General features: G+C 42.1%; 1 protein-coding gene across 2 annotated transcripts in view; it reads right to left on the bottom strand.

The window, feature by feature from the left end:
* The window catches only part of LOC121299077 (FERM domain-containing protein 5), a 79307-nt gene that overhangs the window by 6010 nt on the left and 45508 nt on the right, over positions 1-27789 (bottom strand). For both annotated transcript variants that reach the window (XM_041226593.1, XM_041226592.1), the window contains exons 2-10: positions 16014-16118; positions 13505-13547; positions 12616-12694; positions 9412-9509; positions 7113-7236; positions 3186-3273; positions 2826-2914; positions 1469-1532; positions 1162-1253 (exon numbers count right to left, since the gene is read on the bottom strand). In XM_041226593.1, coding sequence (XP_041082527.1) covers positions 1162-1253; positions 1469-1532; positions 2826-2914; positions 3186-3273; positions 7113-7236; positions 9412-9509; positions 12616-12694; positions 13505-13547; positions 16014-16118 — 782 coding nt within the window. The remainder of the gene's footprint in view (positions 1-1161; positions 1254-1468; positions 1533-2825; positions 2915-3185; positions 3274-7112; positions 7237-9411; positions 9510-12615; positions 12695-13504; positions 13548-16013; positions 16119-27789) is intronic.

Here is a 27789-nt window from a genome sequence, read left to right as displayed (position 1 = left end):
AGGAAAATTCTGGCGTCTTGAACATCTCTGTCTGTGAAAGACTGCAGTGTAAACCAGTGTCTCTTCATCTATGCTGTCAGATGTGGCTCACTGTCCTGTCTTATTACCCTGACGCAGGGACGGCAACTATGAATTCTGTCAGTGGTGTCTAAAAAAATGTTCTTGGAGAAAATGAACCTCCTGCATTATTCAGGATCCTTTCTGGCTAATGCAGGCAGAGATGATAAGAAGCCATTAACAATTCATTATTCTAGAAGCTGTCTGTCATCATTTAATGGTCTGGAAGGTAAATATTGTGTGACTGTTCAACAGTGTGGGTCTGAACACATTCACTACACTAACTCAAATCCCTTATGTGTTTCCAGTTCTGGTGTAATATCTTGTGCTGATGATCGGAAGAGAAGCCAGCATGGAATCTCCCCCCTGCTCTGTAGTGGCGTCAGTAATGAAGAGGCGTCTGCCTTCTGCACAAACTGTTCTGCTGTTATATATTTGCTCATGCATATCTCTCCGCTATGCACCAAAGCCATGCATTTTTAATGCTGATGTGAGATTCTGCACATTACGTGTCTCAAAGTCCCATTCGGTTTAATTAAATCCGATGATTCCTTTGATTTATTGTCATTGTACTGGACTTCATCAGAAAGCAGACTTCTGTCCTGTGGGTTTCACTCGCTAAAATTATTTGGTGATGAATCAGCATATGCAGCATATGCAAAACCTTTCTGGTTTTACCCCACTTTTCCATACTTTACCTTGCTTGCCATGTGCTTCACCATGCCTTTACGGTGTTTTTACTACGCTAGGCTGCCATAAACTCTTTAAAGCAGTGAGTGAGCAACGAGCACTATGTTAAACTTAACCATCTGTTACTGTATGCTTATGCTCAAATATCTGCATGTTGTCAGAATGGACTTAAAGGACAGTATTAGGGGAGCTGTTGAAGCCCAAGTAGTTTCATGAAATGATGCGGTTCCCTAATTACAGATCCGCACATTAAACCCTCTTCCTGTCGTGTATGATGTTTCCGCTAGATCCCAAAACACTCTCCATCTCTCCATCTCATGAGTCAGTGTGACTCATCAAGCTGAACAGAACAGAGCCTTCACTGTGATGTCATGCCTCGTGACGGCAGAAGAGTCTATATTACACTTTACTTACTTGTAGAAGGCCTGGTTTTCCACACCGCATTTCCAGAGGTGCTTGCAGGCTTCAGGTGTCGGTGCAAAGTAAGTTAAAATTATCTTTTTGTCCTGGGAGAAGTAATAAATAAATAAATAAATAAATAAATAAATAATAAAAATTACAAACTTGAAAAGTCTACTAAAAAAAAGAATCTGAGACTGTGGTTCTTTTTCTGACGCACTGCATGAACACCACAGCTCAAATGGTAATTGATTCTTTTTTTGATTTTTTTATCTCGGTGCTTTAAAAAAAATAGAAACGCTTTTGAATGCATGTTGCTTACCTCCCTCTGATTTGCATATATATGGAATGTTTTCCCTTCAAACTTCAGCTTCGTCACTTCGTTCCTACACACAAAAAAGATTCAATGATTGAACAAAAAAAAGCCACAGTGGTTGAAATAACTGTGAACAATCAGTTCATTGTTATTACTATATTGAATTCCACCGTTTGATAAATCAGATCACTCTCTAATGAACTCCATGTGCCGAACAGTACAGCATCCTAGAAGAGCAATGAGCTATGTGACAGTAGATAAGAAAGAGGCATTGTGACACGCTGCAGAAGCACTGTACAATCGAGGTCAGGGCGTGGTCAAATAATATCACGCTGCAGAAGCACTGTACAATCGAGGTCAGGGCGTGGTCAAATAATATCACGCTGCAGAAGCACTGTACAATCGAGGTCAGGGCGTGGTCAAATAATATCACGCTGCAGAAGCACTGTACAATCGAGGTCAGGGCGTGGTCAAATAATATCACGCTGTAGAAGCACTGTGTAATTGAGGTCAGGGCGTGGTCAAATAATATCACGCTGCAGAAGCACTGTACAATCGAGGTCAGGGCGTGGTCAAATAATATCACGCTGCAGAAGCACTGTACAATCGAGGTCAGGGCGTGGTCAAATAATATCACGCTGCAGAAGCACTGTACAATCGAGGTCAGGGTGTGGTCAAATAATATCACGCTGCAGAAGCACTGTAGAATCAGAGGTCAGGGCGTGGTCAAATAAGATCACGCTGCTGAACCGCTGTAGAATCAGAGGTCAGGGCGTGGTCAAATAATATCACGCTGCAGAACCGCTGTAGAATCAGAGGTCAGGGCGTGGTCAAATAATATCACGCTGCCGAACTGCTGTAGAATCAGAGGTCAGGGCGTGGTCAAATAATATCACGCTGCAGAACCGCTGTAGAATCAGAGGTCAGGGCGTGGTCAAATAATATCACGCTGCAGAACCGCTGTAGAATCAGAGGTCAGGGCGTGGTCAAATAATATCACGCTGCAGAACCGCTGTACAATTGAGGTCAGGGCGTGGTCAAATAATACAACCTTCAGTGATGGAAGTATATCAGGCTTTTTATAGAGACAACATAGGGAGAAGGTTTTTGTGGAAACATTTCTTTTAGTATTCCTGGAAGGTGACTTCCATTTAAAAAGATCACTTTAACGTACCTTGTTAATCATTACTAACTGCATGCATTAAATGCCATTCATGTTGTAGATTTAATGTTAATATCCTTGCTGAAATGCAATAGGTCCAATTGTTTGTACCAGTGCAATGTATTTACCATGCTTTACCATATAATACATTGATTTGCTTTCACCACGGTGGCGCTATTGCAAAACTGTCGCTGCACTCACCACTTTAGAAAATGAATCCTTCTGTTTCCCTGCAACACCGCAAATCCAAAAGGAGTGAAGGCCAGGAAGGCAGGATTCCCCGACACGTCCTGGAAAGAAAAAGAAACTACCTGAAGACACAATAACCCTTTTTTATTTTTAGCACAGTACCTCTGCAGGTTTCCCATGGCTGTTGTGTACATTAAGTATAGTTTTTGAATATGGTTTTCCATACCTCTCTGGGCTTCACAGTTCTTACTGTACCTGTGCTGTTTTACTGGTAAACATTTGAAAGAAATTACAGCAAAATACCTCTTGAAATCGGAGTGCAGTCTGAATGTGTTAAGAGACAGCGAATGCACGCTATTATCAGTGTGCTACCTTGCAGGGGTGGGGATCCACGCCGTACGTCTCCAGCATCTGGGCTTTCTGGAGGAAGTTGAACTCTGATGCATCGGGTGTCTGCCCACTTATAAAGAAATATAAAGAAACTTGTTATTTAGATTGTGCCTTTTACAACCAAGGCTGTCTCAAAGAGCTTTGCAGGCATCAAATTCTACTTAAAAATGAAATAAAACAGGTTTCAAAACAGACATGCTTCTGAATCCCTCATACACTGCCTCGGGGCGCAGCAGCCAAAAGGCCCCCCACCCCCCCCTGCTGCAGCTGCCTCATTGTTCTTCATTCATATATCCAACCCAGCAATGCTGTGACTAGACCCTCACGTCTATAAACTGAATCCCAAAAGCCCTGGATTTCAGCTGATCCCTTTCAAGCTTTTCATCAGATGACAACCCTGAGTCATGCATGGGTTGCGATATCATGTGCACTGGCGGGGCAGTTTAAAAAAATAATCGCAATGTTACTTATTGGAAGGTTGGAGGGCATACAAGCGGTGACAGGAACTGGACTGACAGCATGACGTTTTCATCCATAGCGATACCCATCTGACTGATATTTGGTTTACTGCCTGTGTTTTTTTATAGGTTCAATTACTGGGATTATTGAATGTCTGGCCACATTATTAAAACCTGAAGAGAGTGAATAAAATATTCTCATTGGAGAGGACTGTGAAGACAACAAGCCTGCAGTTACCAAGAACTAAACACAAGAGGGCTGTAGAGCATGTAGGACCCGGTCAACAAACCACAGAGAACAAAGTTGAAGCCAGCCAAGGTGAGTGACGTATTATGCACCTGCAGCTAGATGTGTGTGCAGTGGACCTGCCTCAGGGTTTACCATTGACAGCAGGGTTCCAAGCAGCGTCAAAGAGACCAGGCTTTTAATTTGGATTTTTTTTCATTCTTATCACACATAATACAGTCTTCGTAATGGAAGTATATCAGATATGACTTTTTTTTTTTTTTTTTAACACATACAACACAGGGAGAAAGTTTTTGTGCAAATGCTTCTTTTAGTATTCCTGGAAGATGATTTTACTTCCAGTTAAAAAGATCACTTTAACGTAACTTATTAAGCATTACTAACTAGCATTAAAGTTATGCCATTCATGTTGTAGACTCTCCTAATATTAATATCGTTTTTGAAATCCATTCCGCAGCTTTATAAATGTTACATAACCCAATCTATATATAAAACTGTAGCTCTGAATCCGGCTGCGCCATAGTGACAGATCAGTGTGCAGTAAATGTGCTCGCTTCGCACGCTTCACCTGCAGAGCAACACGCCAGCCATCGAACTGTGCTGTCAGGAGTATGACATCATAAAAAAAACAAAAAAACTGAAATATTAATTGACATATGAGAGTGAGACTTCACAGGCGGCAGACAAGAGATACAGGCTTGCAGTTCACACGTTCCAACAGAAGAGGGCGGTAGAGCATGCCGCACGGAATACAGGGGAGTCAAGCAAACAAGTTCAAAATCTTTGACCTTCAGTCCTGTGGAGCTCTTGCAGTGAGGAGACAAGTGCAGGACTCGACATGTTTCAGTGGCAGTCTGTGACGCGTTTAAGGCCACTGCAGGTGGCTCAATGGATTAACCTTCTCAAGAGAAACCCTATAGTAAACGCACAGTATATTCCTATAGGTAATATATTGGTAACACGCACTGTAATGGCAGCGTTCCACAACTGCTCTGATCAAGACGTCTTTGCACACGGTTTCTATAATATTCCCTCTGTGATTAATGCAGGATACAAAGGCACGTTTTCAGAATAATAAGAATAATTTGCTTTTGACTTGAGCTGTATCTCGGTAGATACACAGCATACCATTGAAATTGTTTTATTCCCTTTCAGAAAAATTGCCTTGCCCTTGCACTTGGCTATACTGCCTATGGCGTTCCTGCAGGGCTCATGCATTGTCCTACAGCATATGACAGCATTAGAATCTTTACTAGGCTTTCTGACCAGGAATGCTGCCTAGCTGTAGCCAGCGCCTTTTTCCCTCACCTCAAATCAGCTTCAAATCCACTAACATCGTACTTGTATTGTTTTAAAAGACCTATAAGCTGAAGGGAACGAGCAACTTTATCATGATGTGTGATGATTTTTATTAAAACATTTTTAAAGAAGAATCAGTCTGCAGCAATCAAGTTTTACAGGCTTACTGATTTTTTTTTTTTTATTTCTCCTAATGAGGTGTTCATCATGATTTAGCAAAAGTGTGCGTATGATGAGCCCCTCAGCCATTAATCACTGACGGATATATACAGACAATGGTTGTACTTATCACGCAAATCAATGTGCTGTGCATTTTAATGAGCACTGGTATGCTGGAGGAGTCTAGCTCACTGATTGGACGAGGAGGTAAGGAAGATTACCCCCAATCAGCTGTATTATCTGGAGTGGGAATCAGTTGGTGTTGCAGCTCTGCAGTATACCCACAGTGAGATTGAATTTTGAGACAAACCATAAAGCCGTGCAGGCGATGTATTGCCTCACAGATTGCCTTGAGGACAAAGAAGTCCCCATCAGAATACCCTTGAACTCAACAAGAAGATATTCAGCAATAGACAAGAAAAAAAAAAGCAGAAAAAAACATTTCTACCAATGACTCAAACATGTCACAAAACTGTCTTACATTCTACCTTACATTACTCAGAGTCCTCAATATTGTCTCATTACTGTACAGTTCAATATTATTCTCTGGGCTTTGCTAATGAAACAGAACAATCCTAAAATATTTTTCAGACGTACTTCGCAGTCAGCATTCATCACGGCTATGAGCCTGTTTCATTATTCAGCGGTGCTGAACAGTAGTAAGCAATGACGGTATGTTTTATTTATCAATTCTCATTCGCTGTTTAAGAATAGGCTTCGATCCTAGGACCGCTTGTCCAATCAGGCAGGATATTAATCTGTGCAACATCACAATCGGCACCCACACTTTTCTAAATAAATGTTTTGTAATGCAGGGAATGAGGACTTGTATTTTACAGTGTCCTCCGGCAAACCGCAAACTGTGCATGTGGATATTAATCCTGGACCCCTCTGAAACTTGCAAGGTCGTAAATTTGCAGCCGACTAAAACACACTATAGGATTGAGCATTGCAACATGTACAGGAATCTATCCAGAGAATCGTGTTTCGACTAATATTATGCTTTCTTACTGGCAAGGAGTGTTGTTCTGGGAGCTGTGTAGAACCCTGCGGCTCAGCTGCCCTTCACATGAGGCCACCTGTGGTTTGCAGGCCACCTTTCTGAAGCAACTCTTTGCATTAGCTCTTAACCCTTTGTCTCCTGGATCCCCCAGTTGTGTTTTATCTCCATGACACAACTCTATTGGTAGTTCTGACTGCTTCTCTGGAACAATCACAACTAAAGTAAGAACTGAACAACATCTCCAATAGAATGTATTGCACAACTCAAGACAACCCCTTGAGCATCTCAAACCCCAACACTCACACATGCATTCAGATGTTTCTCACAAACTGAATTGCTGCTGTTCTAATACATCGCACATTACAATAGCCCTTAACAAGGACAAATTCATTTTTATGATTGGTTAGTTTTTTCTTTTTCTTTTTTATTACATCGACAGGTAACTGGGTTAATAATCCAGGACTAGAAATATCGAACTCAAATACAATATATATCTATTACAGACCCCGGCTACAGCCGCAGCACTGAGACGCACCTGCTGTGGCAACAATTAATACATCACAAGCTGGTGCTAACCGAGTCTCAAGAGAGACGTCACAGTCAGTAGAAGCATGGAATCCATCCAGACTGCAGCTTCTCTGGATCACACTCCTTCATCAGGTGAGACGAAATCAATGCAAAGACAGGCCTCAAGGATCTGTGTGTCTGCCCCCCGGGGAACGAAACAGGAACCAAAGCATTACCTCAGTTCTGTTTTATGAACCTCCGTGATCCTCCTCTCCAGCTTCTCAGAGTGTTTGGGGAAGAACTGGAACTTAGAGCTGTAGCCCTCAGGGTGCTTCCCAGGGTCATAGTCCCCGATTTCAGCTGGAATGGAGAAAATCTTTAAGTAGTCAATAGTTTCAAAACACAGGGCTTACGCATCTGCAGCTAGGGGGTTAAGTACAGTAGAACCTATTTTATCTGCTCTCGAAACACACACATACATACAGACAAACAGTAGAAGCAGGCATTTGGATAAACAGCCGCTTATCAGAATCTACAGCGCTGCGACTTTCTTTCCTATGCACTCGGGACAGGGCTGCATTGCAGACGAGAGGCAGGTTGATGTAAAGAGTTGGGATGAAGTTTCATTCTGCTGTAGGCTTGTAAATGATGCAAGCTGTCCCATCTACACAGTGCAGTATTCTGTGCGAGGATGTCCTCCCTAAAGAGCTTCTTAAAAAGACGATCAGGTTGGCTGAAATAATGATTTCAGGAATGATTCAGCCCCCAGGCTGCCTGCCTCTGATTCGGGAGGCTCTGCTAAATTAAAGCTCTGCTGGTTAATCGCTTCGCAGGAGGATTGCCAGCACACCGCAAGAAGCTTGGAGCAAAAACCAATCACTCGCAAACAGGCAAGCAAACAAGCGAACCAGAGGAGACGGCTCCTCACATCGCGCTGTTGCTCTTCATTTCAGATGGCTCCTCACATGGTGCTATCTTTCTTCATTTCAGATGGCTGTCTCACATCGCGCTGTCGTTCTTCATTTCAGAGGGCTGTCTCACATCGTGCTATCGTTCATTTCAGAGGGCTCCTCACATCGCGCTGTCGTTCTTCATTTCAGATGGCTCCTCACATCGCGCTGTCGTTCTTCATTTCAGACAGCTCCTCACATCGCGCTGTCGTTCTTCATTTCAGACAGCTCCTCACATCGCGCTGTCGTTCTTCATTTCAGAGGGCTGTCTCACATCGTGCTATCGTTCATTTCAGATGGCTCCTCACATCGCGCTGTCGTTCTTCATTTCAGACGGCTCCTCACATCGCGCTGTCGTTCTTCATTTCAGACGGCTTCTCACATCGTGCTATCGTTCATTTCAGATGGCTCCTCACATCGCGCTGTCGTTCTTCATTTCAGACGGCTGTCTCACATCGTGCTATCGTTCATTTCAGAGGGCTCCTCACATCGCGCTGTCGTTCTTCATTTCAGACGGCTCCTCACATCGTGCTATCGTTCATTTCAGATGGCTCCTCACATCGCGCTGTCGTTCATTTCAGATGGCTCCTCACATTGCACTGTCGTTCTTCATTTCAGACGGCTCCTCACATCGCGCTGTCGTTCTTCATTTCAGACGGCTCCTCACATCGTGCTATCGTTCATTTCAGATGGCTCCTCACATCGCGCTGTCGTTCTTCATTTCAGACGGCTCCTCACATCGCGCTGTCGTTCTTCATTTCAGACGGCTCCTCACATCGTGCTATCGTTCATTTCAGACGGCTCCTCACATCGCGCTGTCGTTCTTCATTTCAGACGGCTCCTCACATCGTGCTATCGTTCATTTCAGATGGCTGTCTCACATCGCGCTGTCGTTCTTCATTTCAGATGGCTCCTCACATCGTGCTATCGTTCATTTCAGATGGCTGTCTCACATCGCGCTGTCGTTCTTCATTTCAGATGGCTCCTCACATCGTGCTATCGTTCATTTCAGATGGCTCCTCACATCGCGCTGTCGTTCTTCATTTCAGACAGCTCCTCACATCGCGCTGTCGTTCTTCATTTCAGACAGCTCCTCACATTGTCCTGTCTTTCTTCATTTCAGATGGCTCCTCACATCTCGCTGTCGTTCTTCATTTCAGATGGCTCCTCACATCGCGCTGTCGTTCTTCATTTCAGATGGCTCCTCACATCGCGCTGTCGTTCTTCATTTCAGAGGGCTCCTCACATCGCGCTGTTGCTCTTCATTTCAGAGGGCTGTCTCACATCGTGCTGTCGTTCTTCATTTCAGAGGGCTGTCTCACATCGTGCTATCGTTCATTTCAGACGGCTTCTCACATCGCGCTGTCGTTCTTCATTTCAGATGGCTCCTCACATCGCGCTGTCATTCTTCATTTCAGATGGCTCCTCACATGGTGCTATCTTTCTTTTCTCTTCAGCATCACCTGTGCCTACCCTCTTTATCTATATCATGGAGGTTTCTTTAAGAGGTATGACCTGTTGCAGGTGAAGTAATGTAATAAGCACTCAGTATGAATGGCCCAATTATCTTGTCCAAACAAATTACCTTGCAGGATATGGGCAGCTAGCATCGCAGCATCGGAAGTCTTGCACAGCAGGCGACCGTGGTATAAATCTCGCTTGATCTGCAGGAAGACTAAATATCTGCGCAAGAGAAACAAAAGAGAAATCTTGCTTGTAATGGATTGTAGCACAGTATGTATAGAACAGTATTTCAATAAAAAACTAAATGCAGTGGGAGATGTGTCTCTTGCGTTGTGCTGTCTGTGCAGAATCCTGCATCAGATTATTGAGCTGGAGCCTCACTATAGCATGCATGGCAGAGAGCCGTGGATAATGTCTAATAAATCATTGTTGTTGCTAAGTGTAACCTCCGAGCTAAAGGCAGTGTTATGCATGCCCGCGGATACACAGCGACTCATGTCTTGTCATTGTGATGTACTGTAGCTGCACCACCAAAGTGAGGCATTTACAAATAAAAAGCAAGATTCAGTTTTCAAATGTACTAAAAATCAAAAACAGATTATTGTGTCAGACTGCGGTTAAAAATGAAGGCTGCGCTGCAAACGTATGTTCTGCACATACAGGACAGAGCAGTGAGATAACCTTGAAACAGTTCGTTTGAACCCCCCCCACCCCCCACTCACACTCCATTACATTTCCCTGCTAGTATGCACACAAAGGGCCCAATTCAATTAACATTTTCCTGGGAAAAAGCTCTTGGGGAAATGATCAATTCATGCAACAGTCGGGGAATGTTCGGAGCAATATTTATTTGTGTTGAATGGAATACTAAAACTGAGGCCAACTGTACAAGTGGAAGCCCTTTCCTGCCTCGTGTCTGTGCACACAAAATAAGATACAGTACGTTTCAGGATTTTGCTGTCTCTGAGGTGTCAGGGAGTTCCACTGTTAGCTAATTACTGAGCAGCATTGAGAGATAAGAGAACCCTGTGAGATATCCCTCCTGGCCCGGGAGGAACTCCATTGCAAAGTGGCACAACGTGGTTCTGTATCGCTGTATCGCTGGTGCTGTACTTTCTGTGAAGAGTGCTTATCAAAAGGGAGATCTTTGATGTGTGCAATCCCATGTTAATATAGAGAGTTTCTCATCCTTTAGTTTAAAAACTGGGGCAGTTTTGTACTGAACACCAGCTCTGTCAAAGGTATTCTACTTGGGCGCCAATCTTGTGTCAGCCCATTATGCTGTACTGTTCTTCAGGTGCCATATAACTCCCTGACACTGCTGAGGCCGGCCCTTTCATCTGCACAGTGTGTCCCAACATGCATCAGCTCATCACGGCCAGTCTGTTGAAGGAGAGTGTTAGCTGTGAACACTGAGGGCTGCAATCTGCAAGTGATATTCTTCTATCAAACGCAGTTAAAGAAAATCTATTTAATACGACCGTTTGCAAGAAAAACCACAGGGTTGGTCATCATCGTCATCATTTTCATCTTGAGTATCTGTGCACTAGTTTTAGGAAACTCTGCATACACTATAAGTTAGAGTCAATTACAAAAGTGTAATACATTCGTCTTTAAGGGATACAACAAAACTGTTCTGACAAGTTACAATTAATAATGTTTTAATTAAGCAGCATAAACAAGTCAACAGGCCCCTTGTGTCTCCCCACTTCACAGCAGCCCTCCCACCCACAGACTCCCCCCTCCCCCCTCCCTCGTACACCTGCACTGTCCTTCTTCATGTTTCAGTAACCGTCTCAAATGAGAGTCAATCTCTCATCTTCTTATTCCCTCAGTCCTACTCATTACATATGCACTGAATTCATTTCACACTACAGTAAACGTGACTCCCTGTCTGAATTGTAATTAAACACCAGTGTGGCACTCACAGCAGCTCTCAGACTACATTGAGCGCATGTCAGCTCTCTGGCCTAAAAGAGCAGATGAACGTACGAGAACAATTTTAAACAGTTGTCAGTTCTGGTGAGAAACAGCAGCAGTCTTTGTTTTAAACTAACAGCACCTTATCATATCACGATGTCACAAGGAGACCCTCTGCCCTGTGAAAATGGATAATGAGGACAGAATACACTATTAATTTATTTTGGCTCAAGATGATCTAACATTTTTTGATGCTTACACTCACTTACCAGCCCACCCACAACTATACAGCAAGTGATCCTTGTAGCAGTAAACTGCACACAATCTAACAGACCACAGGAAGGACATGGGGAGTCTTAAGCTGAGGAAACTAGGTCTTCCGGTCTCCTGGAACAAGGTTCCTGAAAAAGTGGCTTTGTGTTCCCTCAGCATTAGACTATGAATGTTTGCAGAAGAACCTATTCTACTAACAGAAGCATTGAGTAGCACGTACAGAATTGTGCTACTGTCTGTGGGGCATCTGTAAACTGATCATGTATACTTGAATAAAATCCTTTGGCTTACGCTGACCTTTCTACCTTTCTAGCTATTGATTGAGTTTATCTCCCGGAGAGCACAGCAGGGGAGAGGAAAGCGGGAGATATTTATTTTTTGTCTGGTGTGAAGAATGACTCTTTAGTGACCTCTTACTGTTTTTTCAAGTGAATAAACCCACAGGATACTGAACACCAAACTCTGCCGCTGTTTGCTTTCTTCATTTCAGGACATTTATGATATACTTCTGAAGGACCTAGATATATCCAATCAGATTGTATTTAACAGTTTTGAGCTGGGGACCGTTAATGAGATAAGAAACACTGGTAGAATCCTATTTACTGCAATGTCGAGTTTAATCAGTTCTTAAGGCTGGTGCAGGTTTTTAAGTACTATAAATTTAAATTTTGTACCAATCAAACAGGTGACTACTGAAAGGCATGTGCGGTACCCTGCATCACAGAGAGGGAACTAGCACTGGGGGAAAGTAGACCATAAACAGAACAGGTCTTAAACAGGTGACCACAAGTAGAATTTCTTGATAGCTGTCAGTACAGTTCAGCTTTTTGTCATTCATGACCATGATCGTAAGTAACAAGAAACAAATCCTACTCAGAACGGGGATGACTGGAAATCCACGGCAACTCCATCTGTCCATGCAATAGAGTTTTTTTTTAATTGAGAGAACGCAATTATTTTACCCCCAGCTAAGATTGATAACTTGACACATTGTGGAACCTCCTAACTGTATGACTCACCTGCACGGAACCCGGGCGTGCCTTTCCCAGCTGAGCACCATGGAGCAGAGTCACCTGTGATCAGTCCCAGTCTGAGCTGGCTAGTGCAATGAAGGGGGGCTGTTCAGTCTTACCTGGTTATTTCTTCTTTCAGAGTAGCCGGATCGGGAGGGTAGAACTTGACTCGGAAACACATGGTGAACGGTGGCTGAGCTGTATAATACAACCAGAGAAAACAATCGTTAAAATAACACACAAAACACGCTTTCTGGATGTTTGAATTATTTTAAGTAGCAAGGATGAGTGGGGGAAATTGCCACTATAATATCAGAGTCTAAAATTCAAATTATAATACATTATATACCATTTTCAATAATATTATTTCCCTTGAAGGTATACAGCATGTTTGTATTTGTAAAGATCTATATTCCATTGTCAAGGAGACAGTAAATAGGATGTTAGAACTGATGCAGGGACATCAAAGTTGGGAAAACTAAAAGCATCAATTGATCCAAACCATCTGAGTTTCAATCTCTAGTACCCAATTTAAGAAGCAGGTGCTGCTGTACCGGTTTGATTTTCCAACACCTTTGATCAAACCAAGCTCTATGTGATGTGGTCTTTTCTGCTCTTGCTCCATGGCTGACATTCAATGATAAGTCATTGCAGAAACATCTCGGAAGTCTTGATGTCCACATCCAGATAAGACTGTGGGCGCAGGACCATGTCCTTCTGGATTCAGGGATGGAATTTTGTAGGGAAGCAAGTGCTTGACTAGAATTATTATTGTACCAAACAGCTGGGCCAAATCTAACCCCTTCATCTCTCCAAAGGCGGCAGACTAATGCTGAATAGAAATCTCCAGCTGCTCGGGGTGGTGTGGATGCACGAGACTGCTATAGAAATCTCCTGTTTCATTCATGAGCCTAGAGAAGAATTTGTTTTCACGTTGCAGTTATTGTACGAAAGCTCTCAGTATAAATATCCCTGATCATATAAAAGCTGATTCATCAGGATACTTACATTTCATTTGTTTGGCAATTGACTTTGTAAACTCCAACCAATGCTGCAATGATAAAGCAAAGATGATCAATCAGTCTGAAGGCATTTCTTGCAAAATGTACAGTAAATGTCTGTAACAGCATGACACATACATCATTCACGAAGGCAAAAGCACATCAAACATGTCAACAAAGTGAAACACTGTACAGTCCTGCACCTGCATGTAGTCGTTGAAATTGGTTAACAAAATACAGCACTGTTTTTTCACACAAAACACATTCAGAAGCATTTCAGATGTTTAAATATACAATGACTGGCTACTGAACAGTCAACATGATTTTGTGCTTTCACAGCAGTGTGTAAATACCTTCTGCAAGTGAAATTAAACACAGGCGCTCCGACTTTCACTGCGGCCGGATTATTGTTAGGGTGCTAACAGTGTTAATGTAAATATTGACACACAAGATTAGCATTCAACCAGCACGAAGTTTTAGTAGATAGCATTCAGGAGCACATGATGAATAATACAACGAAGACCACACAGACAAACTGCAATGCACAACACACATGTTTTATTATATCAGTCTTGTTCTCTCTGACTAACAGGCAGTGTTTTTATTATTTCTTTATTTTCTTCTGTACACACTTGTATTTATATTAACAGTATTGTCCCCATTGGGAGTGTTTCTGCTAGGATCAAAGACAGTGTTTTAAAACAACATGTACAAATGTAATTTCCTGACATATTATCAGCCATTAAAAAATAAATATCACATGTGATAAAGCGTTTTATCTGTCTGTTCCCATATTGCTCAGCTGTGGGGACACAACTACATTCCACATACTGTACAGTGTGCCTACATATCTCTGCTCCATCAGGGTCTAAGGGACCCTGCAGAAAATGTATCACAAAACACAGGATTAACTGGCCCATTTCTATGTCATTATGTTAATCATTTAGATACATTGTATTAGCTTTGTAATTATTTATATTCATAGTCATAATTTCTTCCTACAAAAAAAACGGTGCATTCATTCGCTTGGTTTATTTATCCAGTTAGGTATCGCGGAGCACGTTTGGATCAAAGATCCGGACTGGAAGGGCTATCTTTGTCAACTGCTGGATCAGGTGGAGCCCAGTTTACTAAGGCCCAAGCCTTCAACCCACCACCCGAGGGGTGTGGGAGTAAAACCTTCCCTTAGCAGGCCAGCACAGAGAGCAGCCTCTGCATCAACCTTCGTTCCAACACAATGGTCTATTAAAATCAAATCTTAATCAAATTGTGGTAAATGCAGTATTTCCCACCATGTAATAGCACCGTGCTCTTATTAACTGGAAAATAAACCAACTTGATGTTTTTTTTTTTGTTTAAGTGTTGTTGCCCTGTATCTGATTAGCATGTGTTTTTTAGTTTAAGTGTTGTTGCCCTGTACCTGATTAGCATGTGTTTTTTAGTTTAAGTGTTGTTGCCCTGTATCTGATTAGCATGTGTTTTTTAGTTTAAGTGTTGTTGCCCTGTACCCGATTAGCATGTGTTTTTTCTAATGACCCAACACTCAAATCCACTGTACCCGGCTGCGATTCGAGTGGTTCACGTGGAGTCATTACAATTCTGCTGGCATCCTTTTCCCACATGAAGTGATGAAGAAGGCTGTTGCAGAGCACCAAGAAAGAAAACCTGCAGTCTTATCAGACGAGTGGCGGTCTGCATCTCTTAGCATGCCAGCTAAACCAATTTCCCTCCTCGCTGACCCTGCCCATGGCTCTACATTTGAGGCCGGCTGCTTGTCGCAACTGAATCACGTCTGCTTTTGACGAGAATGAATGTGCTTTTCTGCTGAACTTCACTGTCTCGCAGTGCCAGCATTGCAGCTTGCCTGGTTCCTTCTTTGTTCACGGATGCACAGAAGTGAAGGATTTTGCCTTTCAGGGGATGAAAGCACATTTCAAAGGGTTAGATTTAGCAAAGCATCTTTACTGACAATGTGACGGGTCTGCATTGTGGGGCTACATAGTTACAGTGTTACCATGGTGGTAACTTTATCACAGTATGTTTCAGCATTTTGAAGCAAGCTGGGTAATGTGAAAAAAAGAAGAAAAAAAAAGCCAGCCATGTTGGAGAGGTGGTCAAAGTCAAGGTTACTTAACAAAATTATACCATGGGTACCAACTTCCTAAAACAACAACATATAAGAATACTAATAGTACTAGTAGAATGAATTCATGCTTTGACTAGAATACTGGACACTCCAGCTGGGTAGGTAAACAATACCCTTCAATGACCTTCAATGACCTGTAATGACCTTCACAAGACCAAAGTCGGGTTTTCACTGATTTTGATCATTTTTGCTGTTTGAAGTTCACTGCTTGCTACATAAGGATAACCCAGCAAGTACCAACAGCTGTAATAGGCCTACTGTAAATAAGACTTAAAACCGTGAAGTAGTTCCAGCTATTAGGGTTTTAACAAGAAGACGCCCCTCATGCGAGTCAGCGTTGATGGGTTGTGCATTTCTTTTGAGAACCTACCCTCTGCTTGTCAGGATCCACAAATCTGATTCCGAAGTAATCCTTCTCTAATAGGTTTAGGTGATGGCAGATGAGGTCAAACAGGTAATGTCCCTTTGCATCTCGCTGCAAGAAAAAACAGCAAACTCTCATTAAAAAAAGATAGAGCAAACACATGGCATTGTCTGATCAAACGAGACCTCTCTCAAGAGGCAGGAGCATAATTTCACCCAGACTGCTGGTTCCCGGGTCCATTTTGACCACAGGAAGGACTGGTAGTAACATGTTACCAAAATGAAGTTTCTGAATACAGCTGCCTGGGCTTCTCTTTTATTAATCTTCTGTCACTGAAGTTGTAGATCCCAGTTAAAGGGAAAGGCAATATGAAAAAGTTTAGAAGTAAAAGGAAAATATAAATCTGGTTTAACTACAGAAAGCGTGTTTTCAGCATCTTATTAAACTACAATTATCATTACATCACAGTGCGAAATTGGGCTCAATGCATTTTACTCACGTTGCTGTTTAATAATTGCTATTTAAACATGCATTTGCAAAGTCTTTTGTTTCTCCACAATGCAAGTCAATTGCTGTGCATTGATTCCAATGCACTATAGGTATAGTTCTATTTTTATAATTATTACTTCAATAACATGAAATGAACTGCTGCCTGATTCAAACTGTGTGCTATATATAATTCAATCTGTGTCTCTGTACTGCCTGGAACCACACAGGGGCAAAACCGTTTGTATTTCGAGTGAAGAAGACCTCTGATTGATATTCCACATATCCCTGGTGGTATCTTGGTTTCTATCAAATATTAATACACACATTACAGCCATCTGTAGGTTTCTACAGCAGAGGAAAGAATAATCGTGGAGTAGGAGGAAATCAAAATAAAGGCAATGCGCACACGCAAAAACCCACATTTCCTGCAGCTGAATTTGTTTGCCCTGGAGGCACGCTGATATGCTTCTCTCAAGCCAGCTGCACTATCGAGATACTGTATGCCTTCCATCTTCCTCCCTGGATACTGTCAGCTTGGAGGGCTTTTTTCTCTCCTTGGCATACATGTTGGCAGCAGAATAAACTCGAGGGACTAGCAATGTTCTGGCATGCCCTTTTACAGATGCCCTGTCTGACAGCGCCAGGGCAGCGCTTCTTCAGTTCAGCTGCACCACAGGAACCCACAACTGTAGTCTGTCGTTATCACCGAAGCTTCACAATAGCACTGCAAAGATAACGCTTTATGAATAAGGAACATTTCCCAAGTTTAAACCACACACTTTTTCACATTAGCCAGCATTAGCTACTTGAGAGCTTTTAATTTCTAAGTATAATGCTGTATTGTTCCTGCACAGTACTGTATTAGCACTTATCTGCATTCTAATTATGTACTGAGAAAACATTAGTCTCCATTAGGAGACAAGATTGTGTATTGCCCTAAAATAAACTCACAGAATCCTGGGCATGCAGCCTCATTTTCGTGGTACTGAAATGCATTAGCATTGTGTACGACGGGAGCTTGTAACATTGTGATAATACAGTAGAAGGTGGACTGTCCACCATGCCCACTTACAAACTAACCAAAAGTAGACCAAGCAAACCCAATCAGAGTAGTTTCTCAGTGACTAAGAAGAGGCAGAATTCAGAATTGAACCTAGCTAGGCAATGAGACTTACGTCAGCAGAAGATTCACTCTGCAGCAGATGCAGCACACATTGGGGAGAAAGAAAAAAGGGGGGGGGGGGTTTAGAGGCATTTAGCAGAAATCAAAGAGAAACAAAAATCATTACCAGTGAGCCGGCATTTTGAAAGACTTCTAAATCTGCAGCGCTCACCTCCAGCAGCCTGTATCAAACACTCCTGTGGCACACTGCTCTCTACAGTCCTCATGAGAATCTTAAAGAGCTTTCACAATTCTTCTCCCCAATTCTGTATGCTGCATTACAAATGACCCAAAATTAAACATCGTCCAGAAAGCCTGCATTCAAATGATTACACTTGCTCTTCTATTCACTGGCTCACTTGGCAGATGCGCTTTGTAATTTCTTCTTCACTGGCATCTATTGTGACAGCTAATATCACTGCTGCACCAGCATTCATTGTTTTACACATGCAGCGTGCCCCCCCCCCCCCCATACGCAAACAGCCTCGCATGCGGGACCTTAGGAGCATCTCTGATTGCGCATCACTATAAAGCTTCCCTCTCTTCCACGTTGGTCCGCAACTATTAAGTCCCCTTAAGTTCTGTGCTGGACAGAGGGTCCCTTTCAGTGAAACTCTGTAACCCTGCACCAGGGTTTAAGTAAAACAGGATTACACAACATGGAAAACTAGACAGTGACTTCCTGTCCAGAGAAAATAGGAACCCAAACCAATATCAAACTACTCAACAGTGTTGTTTCTTCAGAGTGAAATCAATGCAAAGATGCAGCCGCTGTTGTTGCTGATCCCTGAATCCCCCATGACTGTAACCAGCTTTACACAGTCAACTGTCTCTGTGGAACTGCCTCCGTGCTGTCACCAATCAGCCCACACCTGCTACCAAGCATGGACAATACAGCACAACAATGAGTTGATGAAAGGTACAGTAGCCGGTGATTGAAGATGTGTTATCTCTTTGGAAACCCACAGAAAAACCCAGATTGTATTTTTTTTTATTACTGAAAGCTGGCACCCCTGCTCGTCAGATTAATGTGAACAAGTAAACCAGGCTGCAGACCACCTCACCCTGTGGATATTCCTTAATACTGCATGTTACAAAACATTAAGCCCCTGCCAGCCAGCTATCTATCTATCTATCTATCTATCTATCTATCTATCTATCTATCTATCTATCTATCTATCTATCTATCTATCTATCTATCTTTTTAATGCAAATGTGGCCTTCATTTTGAAAGCTGAATTTTTTTTAATGGCTAATAGTATAGGCTTGGCATGCATTCATGAATGTGTTTCTTTAAAAGGGGATTCATCTAATGGAATTTCTCCTTGTTCTGCTCTTAGCTAGGTTACGACTCCTGTTACTGCTGCCGTCCAGTAGACTGTCCAGTGGCTATGACCGTGTGTCTGCCACGTCAACATTTTCCAATTTCAGTACATTATGAAAAAGAAAGAAAGAATGAAGGCTAGCTAAACATTTAATTAAAAGGAAAAGCAAGACAAGAGGCAAGCTGCCGTAAAGGGGGCTTTCAGGCTCAGCGCTGGCATTAGCTGCTCCAGTTGTCTGACCTTCCCAGATTAGAATCGCATCTTGGGGCTCTCGACAAGCGTTCAGGATGTCACTTTAGAGCGTGCCTTTCAAAACATTTCCACAATATACAGAGACATGTCTGCTTACTAGCCCTCTGCAAAAATTGACTGTACAGGCCACTGCACTTTCCAGCAGATATTGCCTTGTGACATCTGCCAAATGCACATTCGTTCCCTTTGTATCAGATGTGACTGTCTAATTAACAGGTTAGCAAAAAATAAATAAATATCATTATATTACATGTTGAACAAATAAATTGCCCCAATATATTATTATTATTATTATTATTATTATTATTATTTATTATTATTATTATTATTTTATTATTTTATTATTATATTATATTTAACAAGTTCTCAAAGGAAACTGGCAACAAGCTTCATTCTGGTGGCCAGTACATTAAAACCATAGGACCACCTGAACAAACTTTATAACAAGTACTGTTCATTCTAACATACAATTCCCACCAAAACACCATGACTGACACCTGCACTGCCCATGTAAAAGTGAGGACTACAGACAGGCACGCTCTGTACAGCCTCAGATTCTAATATCTCAGCCATTACTGCATACCCTAGAGTGCCAGCCATCATACATATTTTCAACTGATATTTTCAAAGAGTTATAGTGAACTTTTTACACTTGTAGCTTTAAAGTCTGTTTCAAAGCTCTTTTCAAAATGGCTGCTCTAGTGCACTGACTATTAGTGTTAGGATTATTGCCCATATTGTCAAACAGGTAAATTAATGTTTGTGTAAAAAGTTTGTGTTATTCAGTTTAGATAAGATATATATTAAAACCAAACACTGACAGTCGTTTCTGAATTTAATCCACATGAATCTTACATGAATCATACCCATTTCTGGGAGTATAAATAAAGGAAACGGTCTCTGTGTTGGATATTGAAACAACAGGCCTTGGGCACCGGTGAGCACTCTTCTGAACAGCAACATCTGTCATTCATCCTCAATGTCTAATGAGCATTCCCTTAGCTATTATTGATTTGCAGGTATTGATTATATATTTGTCTGAATATTGATGTGATAATTTACTGTTAGGAGAATGAGAAATTGCTTTTGATCTTCTGGACAATTACAAGGAAGTCATTACTGTCCCCTGGCACATGCTTTTTCGTTGTGTCCCCAGCGCAGTGGAATATCATCGTCTACACAACCACCCACTGAAAGTCTCTTTCTCTGCGTAAAATAAATAAAGGTGCATGCTTTCCATTACAGCTCGAGTATCTGGGGGTCTGAAATAAAAAATAGATTTTTGACGGTTTTCCAAGGAAGCGCAAGGTTTTTCATCAGAGATTTCTTTAACTTTTGTGCAGAACAATCTGTCATGTTTTAAAACGAAAATACATGTTTAGCTTCTTTGAAAACAGCACTTTTGAGAAAGTAAGATTATTACATTGTTTTGTCGCCTGCAGTACTGTAATACCAAATAGACCACCATTGTTTCTTTTTCCAGTCCCCCTGAATTATACCTACACATGGCAGATATACAACATTGTGGTTAGGAGTCCTATCATGTGCAGAGATATTAGCTCAAGATTCACAATCACAGCAGTTTCTGAGTAAGGTCACAGACATTTCTGTGTTAGCTCGGAAATCCAGCTCTAAAATTACTCTGCATGCTTTCTAAATTGGCTACATCTGCAGTTACTGCTATTCAAAGATCACTTGAACATGACTACTGTACAGTAGGCCTGTAGTATGTACTCTGTGTGTGTGTGTATGTACTGTGTGTGTGTCCGTGGTACTCGGGCATGTTTACACCAAGTGTTCGCTAAGTATAACTGATATTGTTTTTCCCCATGGAAGGGAAACATTTTAAAATGATGGATATAATTGCAAGGCTATAAATGCAGTTAAAAATCAATGGAAGATTGATTGACTGAAGTGGAAGAATAAAAAATCCTGCAGTGCTACCAGTCACTGTTTATTTATTGTTGGGGAAATAATAATGGCAAACAGTGGCGCACTATTTAAAGGCTTCATCATGGCAGTTTATTAGAGATGTCATCGACACATCAGGAAGCTAATTCCCCAGGGAGCAGGGCACCCCTCAGCAGAGAAAGGCACGTCTCCGCCCAGCTTCCGTGAATTAGGCTTGGAAATGCTTGAACGGGTTAGTGTGAGAGGACTGGAGCAAGGTGAAGTAATGCACCCTCCAACACACCAGTACCACTCCCACTGAGAATATACATAGATCAGGGAATGTGAAAAATACAGACAGCCTGTCATTATCATTGTTTTAACATAGTATATTTGAACTGTGATTTTTGCACTGTGCCATGCTTTGCATTCGTCCTCCGTGATAAACCAAGCTTTCACTGGGCTTTTACTATTGTCTTACTACACTTTGCTATGCTCTTGGGATAACACAGTAAGCTTTAAGGGCAGAGACACTTGTAACTACTTGTAACTTCAGGTTATTTTATTTCTACTGACGCTTGACCTCCAATCAAACCAGGCATCTCTACTAAATGATATTGATTGCGTTGTTAACCCTTTAACTCCAGGAGTAGAGAAAAGCACTGGAGGGGGGGGGGGATTTTATACCAAAGTTTTCTTAGGTATTCAATGGAAACATCTTTTTTTTTGGATGGGGGGGGGGGTTCTTGCCTGCTGTGCAAGATGGATCAGAACACTCAAGAGAACCCTCATGCCATCCCTTCCACATATGCCCATTGTTTCTAAGGGAGAACGCACTCCTGGCTACCCTAGTCACAATAAGAGAGATCCTCCCACTGTGAAATCACCAGGGAGGATACAAGGATTCCCAGATACTGCACCGTGTCATGTGGTTTATAAACAGAGACAGAGCATACAGAGTATCTAGGTCATCCTCAGAGTGTAAGAATAGAATACAGTATGGATTTGCCCCAGAAATGCAATACCAGCTTTCCACGCAGCTGATCAGACTGAGCACAGCGCAGGAGCAGCTCTCTGGCAGCGAGAGGGGCTGCCTAATAACGCAATTACCCCGAATCATGTAATAGAATGATACGCAACATTAGGAACAAACAGAATTTCACCGGCCAGTCTGGGGGACATGTTTCTGCATTGAGCAGCAGCCCACAGCTGGAGCCATGGTAACAGAACGTCTAAACGCAGCGCACATAATGGCCTGTCTACCTGAAGGTACAGACATGTGACTCGTGTACTAAGAAACAGGACAGCATATACATGTATACACACACACACACACACACACACAGGGAAATGTATGAAGAGGTCGTATTGGTAAAGACCTCTTAATTGCTTTATGGGTTAATTGTTTAATGTTTTTTGGTTAAATTGATTAATTTAAAAGTGTGGAATGTGGCAAGGTGTCAACTGATCTGTTGACAGTGACGGAGTTTGTCCCACGGTGGCCCCATGCAAAGCTTGATTCCAGGGCCCCTATTCCATATTCTTACCAGTAATACTGTGCTACGATACCATGATTGTCAAACAGAGCAACAACGACATTATTAAATGTACTGCATTTTACCATAGCAATCGCAAAAATAAAACACTCACAGAGACACTTAGAAATGAACCTTTCCAGCTTTCGCAGCGACAAAGTCTGCAATTATAGCTGAATAATCCCATTTCCGGCAAACCTGGTGACCGATCAATATCTGCCCGAGTCCAGTCAAACGCTTCTGCGAGATTGTAGAAAGTAAATAGTTTGTTTTACTAATTCCATGTTCAGGCAAGAAAAGCTTCTCTCTCCTGACACTCCTGTGAGAGGCACAGTCAAAAGCAGATGCAAGTCAACAATACTGAGGTTAAGATACAGGTCCAGCAAATTTCCCTGTAGATGTAGTTGATCATCGCAAGAGGCAAGGACGATACTTCGGCTGGAAATGCATTTATTTTATTTTGTTTCCAGGTTCATTCAAACACGCAGCCCTGTGTGTGTGAGACACCTATAAATGTATTCGCAGCACCTGCAAGCAACTATGTTTGTAGTCTGTCAAAATTAGTCATTTTTAAATGTCTTTTTTTTACTTAAATTGTGGGTAACATGGTTATGCAAAACATAGATAGATTTGCGCATGGCTATAGATAAAAAGAAAGGTAAAATGGCTAATAAGTCATTCATTCTGGTGCAGACTTGAGCTGCCTGGGGCCCCATACAATTGCATGGGCTGCATGTGCCTAAAACCACTACTGTCTTGATTGTCAGTTAACCCTGGCCACATGCTACAAAAACAATGAGAGAGATGGAGAATGAAGAGAGGGGAGAAAGAGAGGTGAATGAAGTTCTAGTTGTTTTCTAGTGTTTTGTTTAAACCGTTTATTTGTTCCAGTGTTTTGATTTTGTTTGTTAAATAAGGAAAGTGCGCAGAAAAGGGCTTTAAACTACCAAGTTATATATAGACACAGTATATGTACACAGAGTGTGTGTGTATATATATATATATATATACACACACACACACAGACACACACACACACATTTGCATATACCGCCAAAACAGTACATATATTATTATACATATTATTAGATATGAAAGAAGGAGATTTATATGGGTTTTATATGGGTTCCTATCAGACTAAATATATGTAAAATAAGCAGTAATACAGAAATATGGCCTAATTTTTCCTTTTTTCTTTCTTTTTTATACTTCCCTCAATGTTATTGCATGATCATCACATGCTGCATGAGTGACAGTTAACCTTGAACAAAAACTAGATTCTGTGCGTTTATCAAACCCAACACCAGCCAGATACCCAACAGACCAACCAGCCAACCAACAAAGACCTGGATCATCCGATACATTTCAATGTAAATAGCAGGCTTGCCCTTGAAGATCACCAATAAATATAATCTGCGAGACTCTTCTAAATCATTCATATTGTGGGGATTACAAGCCCCAGGGGCTTCCATTAGTGTGATAACACATGACTGAAATGCTCACACACACAAGAAAGGCGAATTGAGGCCAAATCGCTTTCTTCATTTTCATGGCTGGGTTCATAAATTGTAAGTGATTTCACCAAGGTTAGAGAAACAATCCCGCTATAGCGAGGAGAGCGGGCTGAGATGGGAAGGGAGTGCCAGGGAACTCCCCTCAGTGAGAGAAGAGGCTGAATCCATTGAGAAGAACTTCCTGGAGTGAAGATTAGTTCACAGTGGCTGTTGAAAGCGATACGCCGCAGACGAAAACAAGCTGGACACCAGCAACCAGTCTGGCATCAGATCTCACCTCCTGCTGTGATACCAGCACTGTGTGCTGAAGAGTACTTTGGGTGGGAGCACACACTGTCCCTTAAAAGAGATACTAATGGTAACTCCCACTCTTCTCTTGAATTTGTAATGAATTCTCTCACAGTCTGCTGCTTAATGTTTTGCAGCTGAATGAGTACCAACAGAATGGCTTAGGGCTAGAGTTGAGGTTAGGGCTAGAGCTGGGGTTCAGGCTAGAGTTGGGGTTAGAGTTGGGGTTAGAGCTAGAATTGGAACTAGGGTTTGATGATCCATCACCACATCAGCATGATGGGAAATGTATATATAAAGCATGAGCCCTAATAGTAAAATAAATACAAATGCTTATTCTCCCTTTTCAAAGTTTCCAACAGCACATTTACACTGCAATTTTGCAAGTTTGCTTTCCTTTCGACATGCTTATAATGTACCATACATTTGTTTTATAATGGGTAACCTTGCTTTACCATATGCACCTGTGTTTTGCTGCACTCTGCAATGCTTTTGGCAATGTACTTGTCAGGTTATTGGTCATGGTTAAGAAGAATGCCAAATGTCATCATTATTTCAGGTAAAACACTATCAAATGGAAGCAAAACAGCACATACCCTACAGTAAAACAAGTTGAAATGGGCATCTTTTTCTTGAAAACTCAGAGCCTCTTAGTTCTGAACACTGAACAGCGCATGGCTGTCTTGTTTAATACTGTAAAATTTGTGTGTTGCTGCTTGGAAAATAACATAAGCCCACGGCAGAGACAGGGAACTATTTTTGTGCAGAAAGACGCATTTTAATTCTGTGTTTGGTAACTTTTTGTGACAGGAAAGAGCCACTGCACTAAAATGCTTGCAAGGGAGACCCAAGGACATGTTTATTGGAGGGACAAATTGACATCATCTTTACCCTTAACAGACTCTGAGGAACGGTACTTTTTTTTGCTTTATTGTGTCATTCTCCTGCACTGCAGTCATGCTTCCTCGGCTTGCCAAGGACAAGGTCTACTTGAAGACTCCACAGACTCTCCGGACACACTAGTTTATCGAATCCAGCAGGGGTGGGGTCTCAGGTGACGTCGATAGTGCCACAGTGCAGCTCCCAACATCAGGAACGTGGGAACTCAAAGCACCTCATCAAATCGAGGGAAGAGTCTCAGAAATCAGGCTCATCGCATCATCTGCTGGCGTCAGCAGCGCTTAACTTCCTAAGATTACAATGCAGGGTGCTGCTGTAAGGCTACAGTCTTCTTCTGGAAACTGCTTGAGCAAAACTGGCTCTATTCTTGTCATTTATGCTGACTATCACAAGAACGATCCATGATACCCGCATTTACAAAAGCAGCTTATCTGGGGATTACTTTCATAGACTTAAAAAAATCTGTATTATTTTTCATTTTCGATTGATTCATTTGAATTGAAGAGTCAACATACTATGTTAACCAAATTTAACTTTACATACAGCAACAAACCCCCCCCCCCCAAAAAAAAAAAAAAAAAAACTACTGTTAGCTTTAATTAAATCTGCTTTTAGAGGTCAGAGTCAAGTACCTATTCCATTTATATAACACAATGCGTGAAGTTTGATTTCAGATGACAGTGTGCCCAGTGTCAGCGCTGTCTTATTTCTAATGAATCTTTTGCTGTTAATTCTGTCAAGCTGAGGGAGTTAGGACACTGATGATGCCTTCGTATCTGTATTCTGTAACAGCACCTAGCAGCCCCTACGCAGCTCCGTCCTGTAATCACTGCGTGTCACCTCGCCAAGCTGGCAATTATGCAGATGACAAACGCAAGCCATCTTCCTGCAGGCACTCTCATCTCCCCAGACTGTTCCAGTCAACAATCAATCTTTCAAGCTCTTTTCTCCACACATAACAACCAATAAAGCTGTCAGGATCAAGACCCAATACTCAACGGCCACCACGTCTGTAGGCTGCAGCGACGGGCTCATTCCAAATTCAATGGAGCCATTTGCGTCATATCGTGCACAAGTTCTGTTTGGACGACATAACGCCTGTCAGAGTCCCACCTTATGGTTTTTTGAGCTAGGGGGCAGAATTCCATTTGGGATAGAACAGAAACCCGCAGGCATTAATTAAACAAAACACAGCTCAGGAATGCTGCACTGGGTGGCCCATGATCATTTTTAATTCATACAGATCACATGGGCCAATTTAATAAGCGTAAACAACAGTGAACAACATGGAACATAGGACACTAACGCAGCAATCAGACATGCTAAACACATGACAGAAACCCATGTTTAAAGCAATGGTTGAACAGACTTTCCCTGTCCTGTTTGGACCTGCCCCAATTAATCCAACATAAAAACTACCCAGCATACCTTGCTGACAGACATCCACTTGAAAGCACAAGCGTGGTCCCTTGTTTCAATGATGTGCTACACTCTGCTGTTCATTGTAAGAAATGAGAAAAAAAAGCCACTCTCCTCAATGACTTCCTGGAACATAAGTCACAAGACCTGGCTCACTGCCGAACGAAGAGAGTACAGAGCGCTGGCATGCATACAGCTTTTTGTTTCCTGGTATCTTAGTACGACAGAGCGGCAGTCTTGCCCAGTGCACAGACCTGCCTCACTCCTGGCTGTGGGTTCACATTCCCACTTAGAGCAGTCTGTTTCCAGTTTGTCTTGCAGTTCATTAAAATGCACTTTGTTAGGTTAACTCCCCTGGTAATTGTTTGCATCACTGGGCTCTAATCAACACACCCTCCAAAACAGTACACAATGTCAAGCTGGGATGTGTGCAGCTGTGCCTCCAACCTGAACCAAGCCTTTGCCTACCTTTGCCTTACAGGAGGTTGTTTTGAAGGGCTTTTAACCAGCCTGTGTTGTTTTTAACTGTGTTGTCTCTCCCATGTGTTAATCTGTTTATACCTCGCTCTTGGCTTGCCCTTGGCTGAGCTGCAGTGATAACCTGCTGGGCTTGTCCTTCATAGTACTCTATCATCTTCTCAACATCAGTGTAGCGAGCAGGAGGGAATTTTTATTTCCAACAAACTGTGGTATTTGAGCAAATCAAAAGGAGCCTGTGTTTCTAAACAGCAGTGTATGTCTGTCTAACTGCAGGTGTCAGAACGGCAGTGATCAATGTAGTGTAACAGCTACACGATGCGGACTCCTGACAGCAAGCTGTAACTGTTGATTACAGCTCCATTCAGGTGCTTTATAACATTCTTACTACACGATTTCAACCACACAAACACGGAAGACGTAGTAAGGTTATTTTTCACTTCAAAACTGAAATACTGTTAATATTGTCAATTGGTTTTGTCCCTATGCAGGACTGGACAGTCTTAAATAAGTTAAATTTGCCAGCGCTTC

Source organism: Polyodon spathula, chromosome 24, assembly GCF_017654505.1.
Source record: "Polyodon spathula isolate WHYD16114869_AA chromosome 24, ASM1765450v1, whole genome shotgun sequence".
NCBI lineage: Eukaryota > Metazoa > Chordata > Actinopteri > Acipenseriformes > Polyodontidae > Polyodon > Polyodon spathula.
This window is presented reverse-complemented; position numbering and strand designations above follow the sequence as displayed.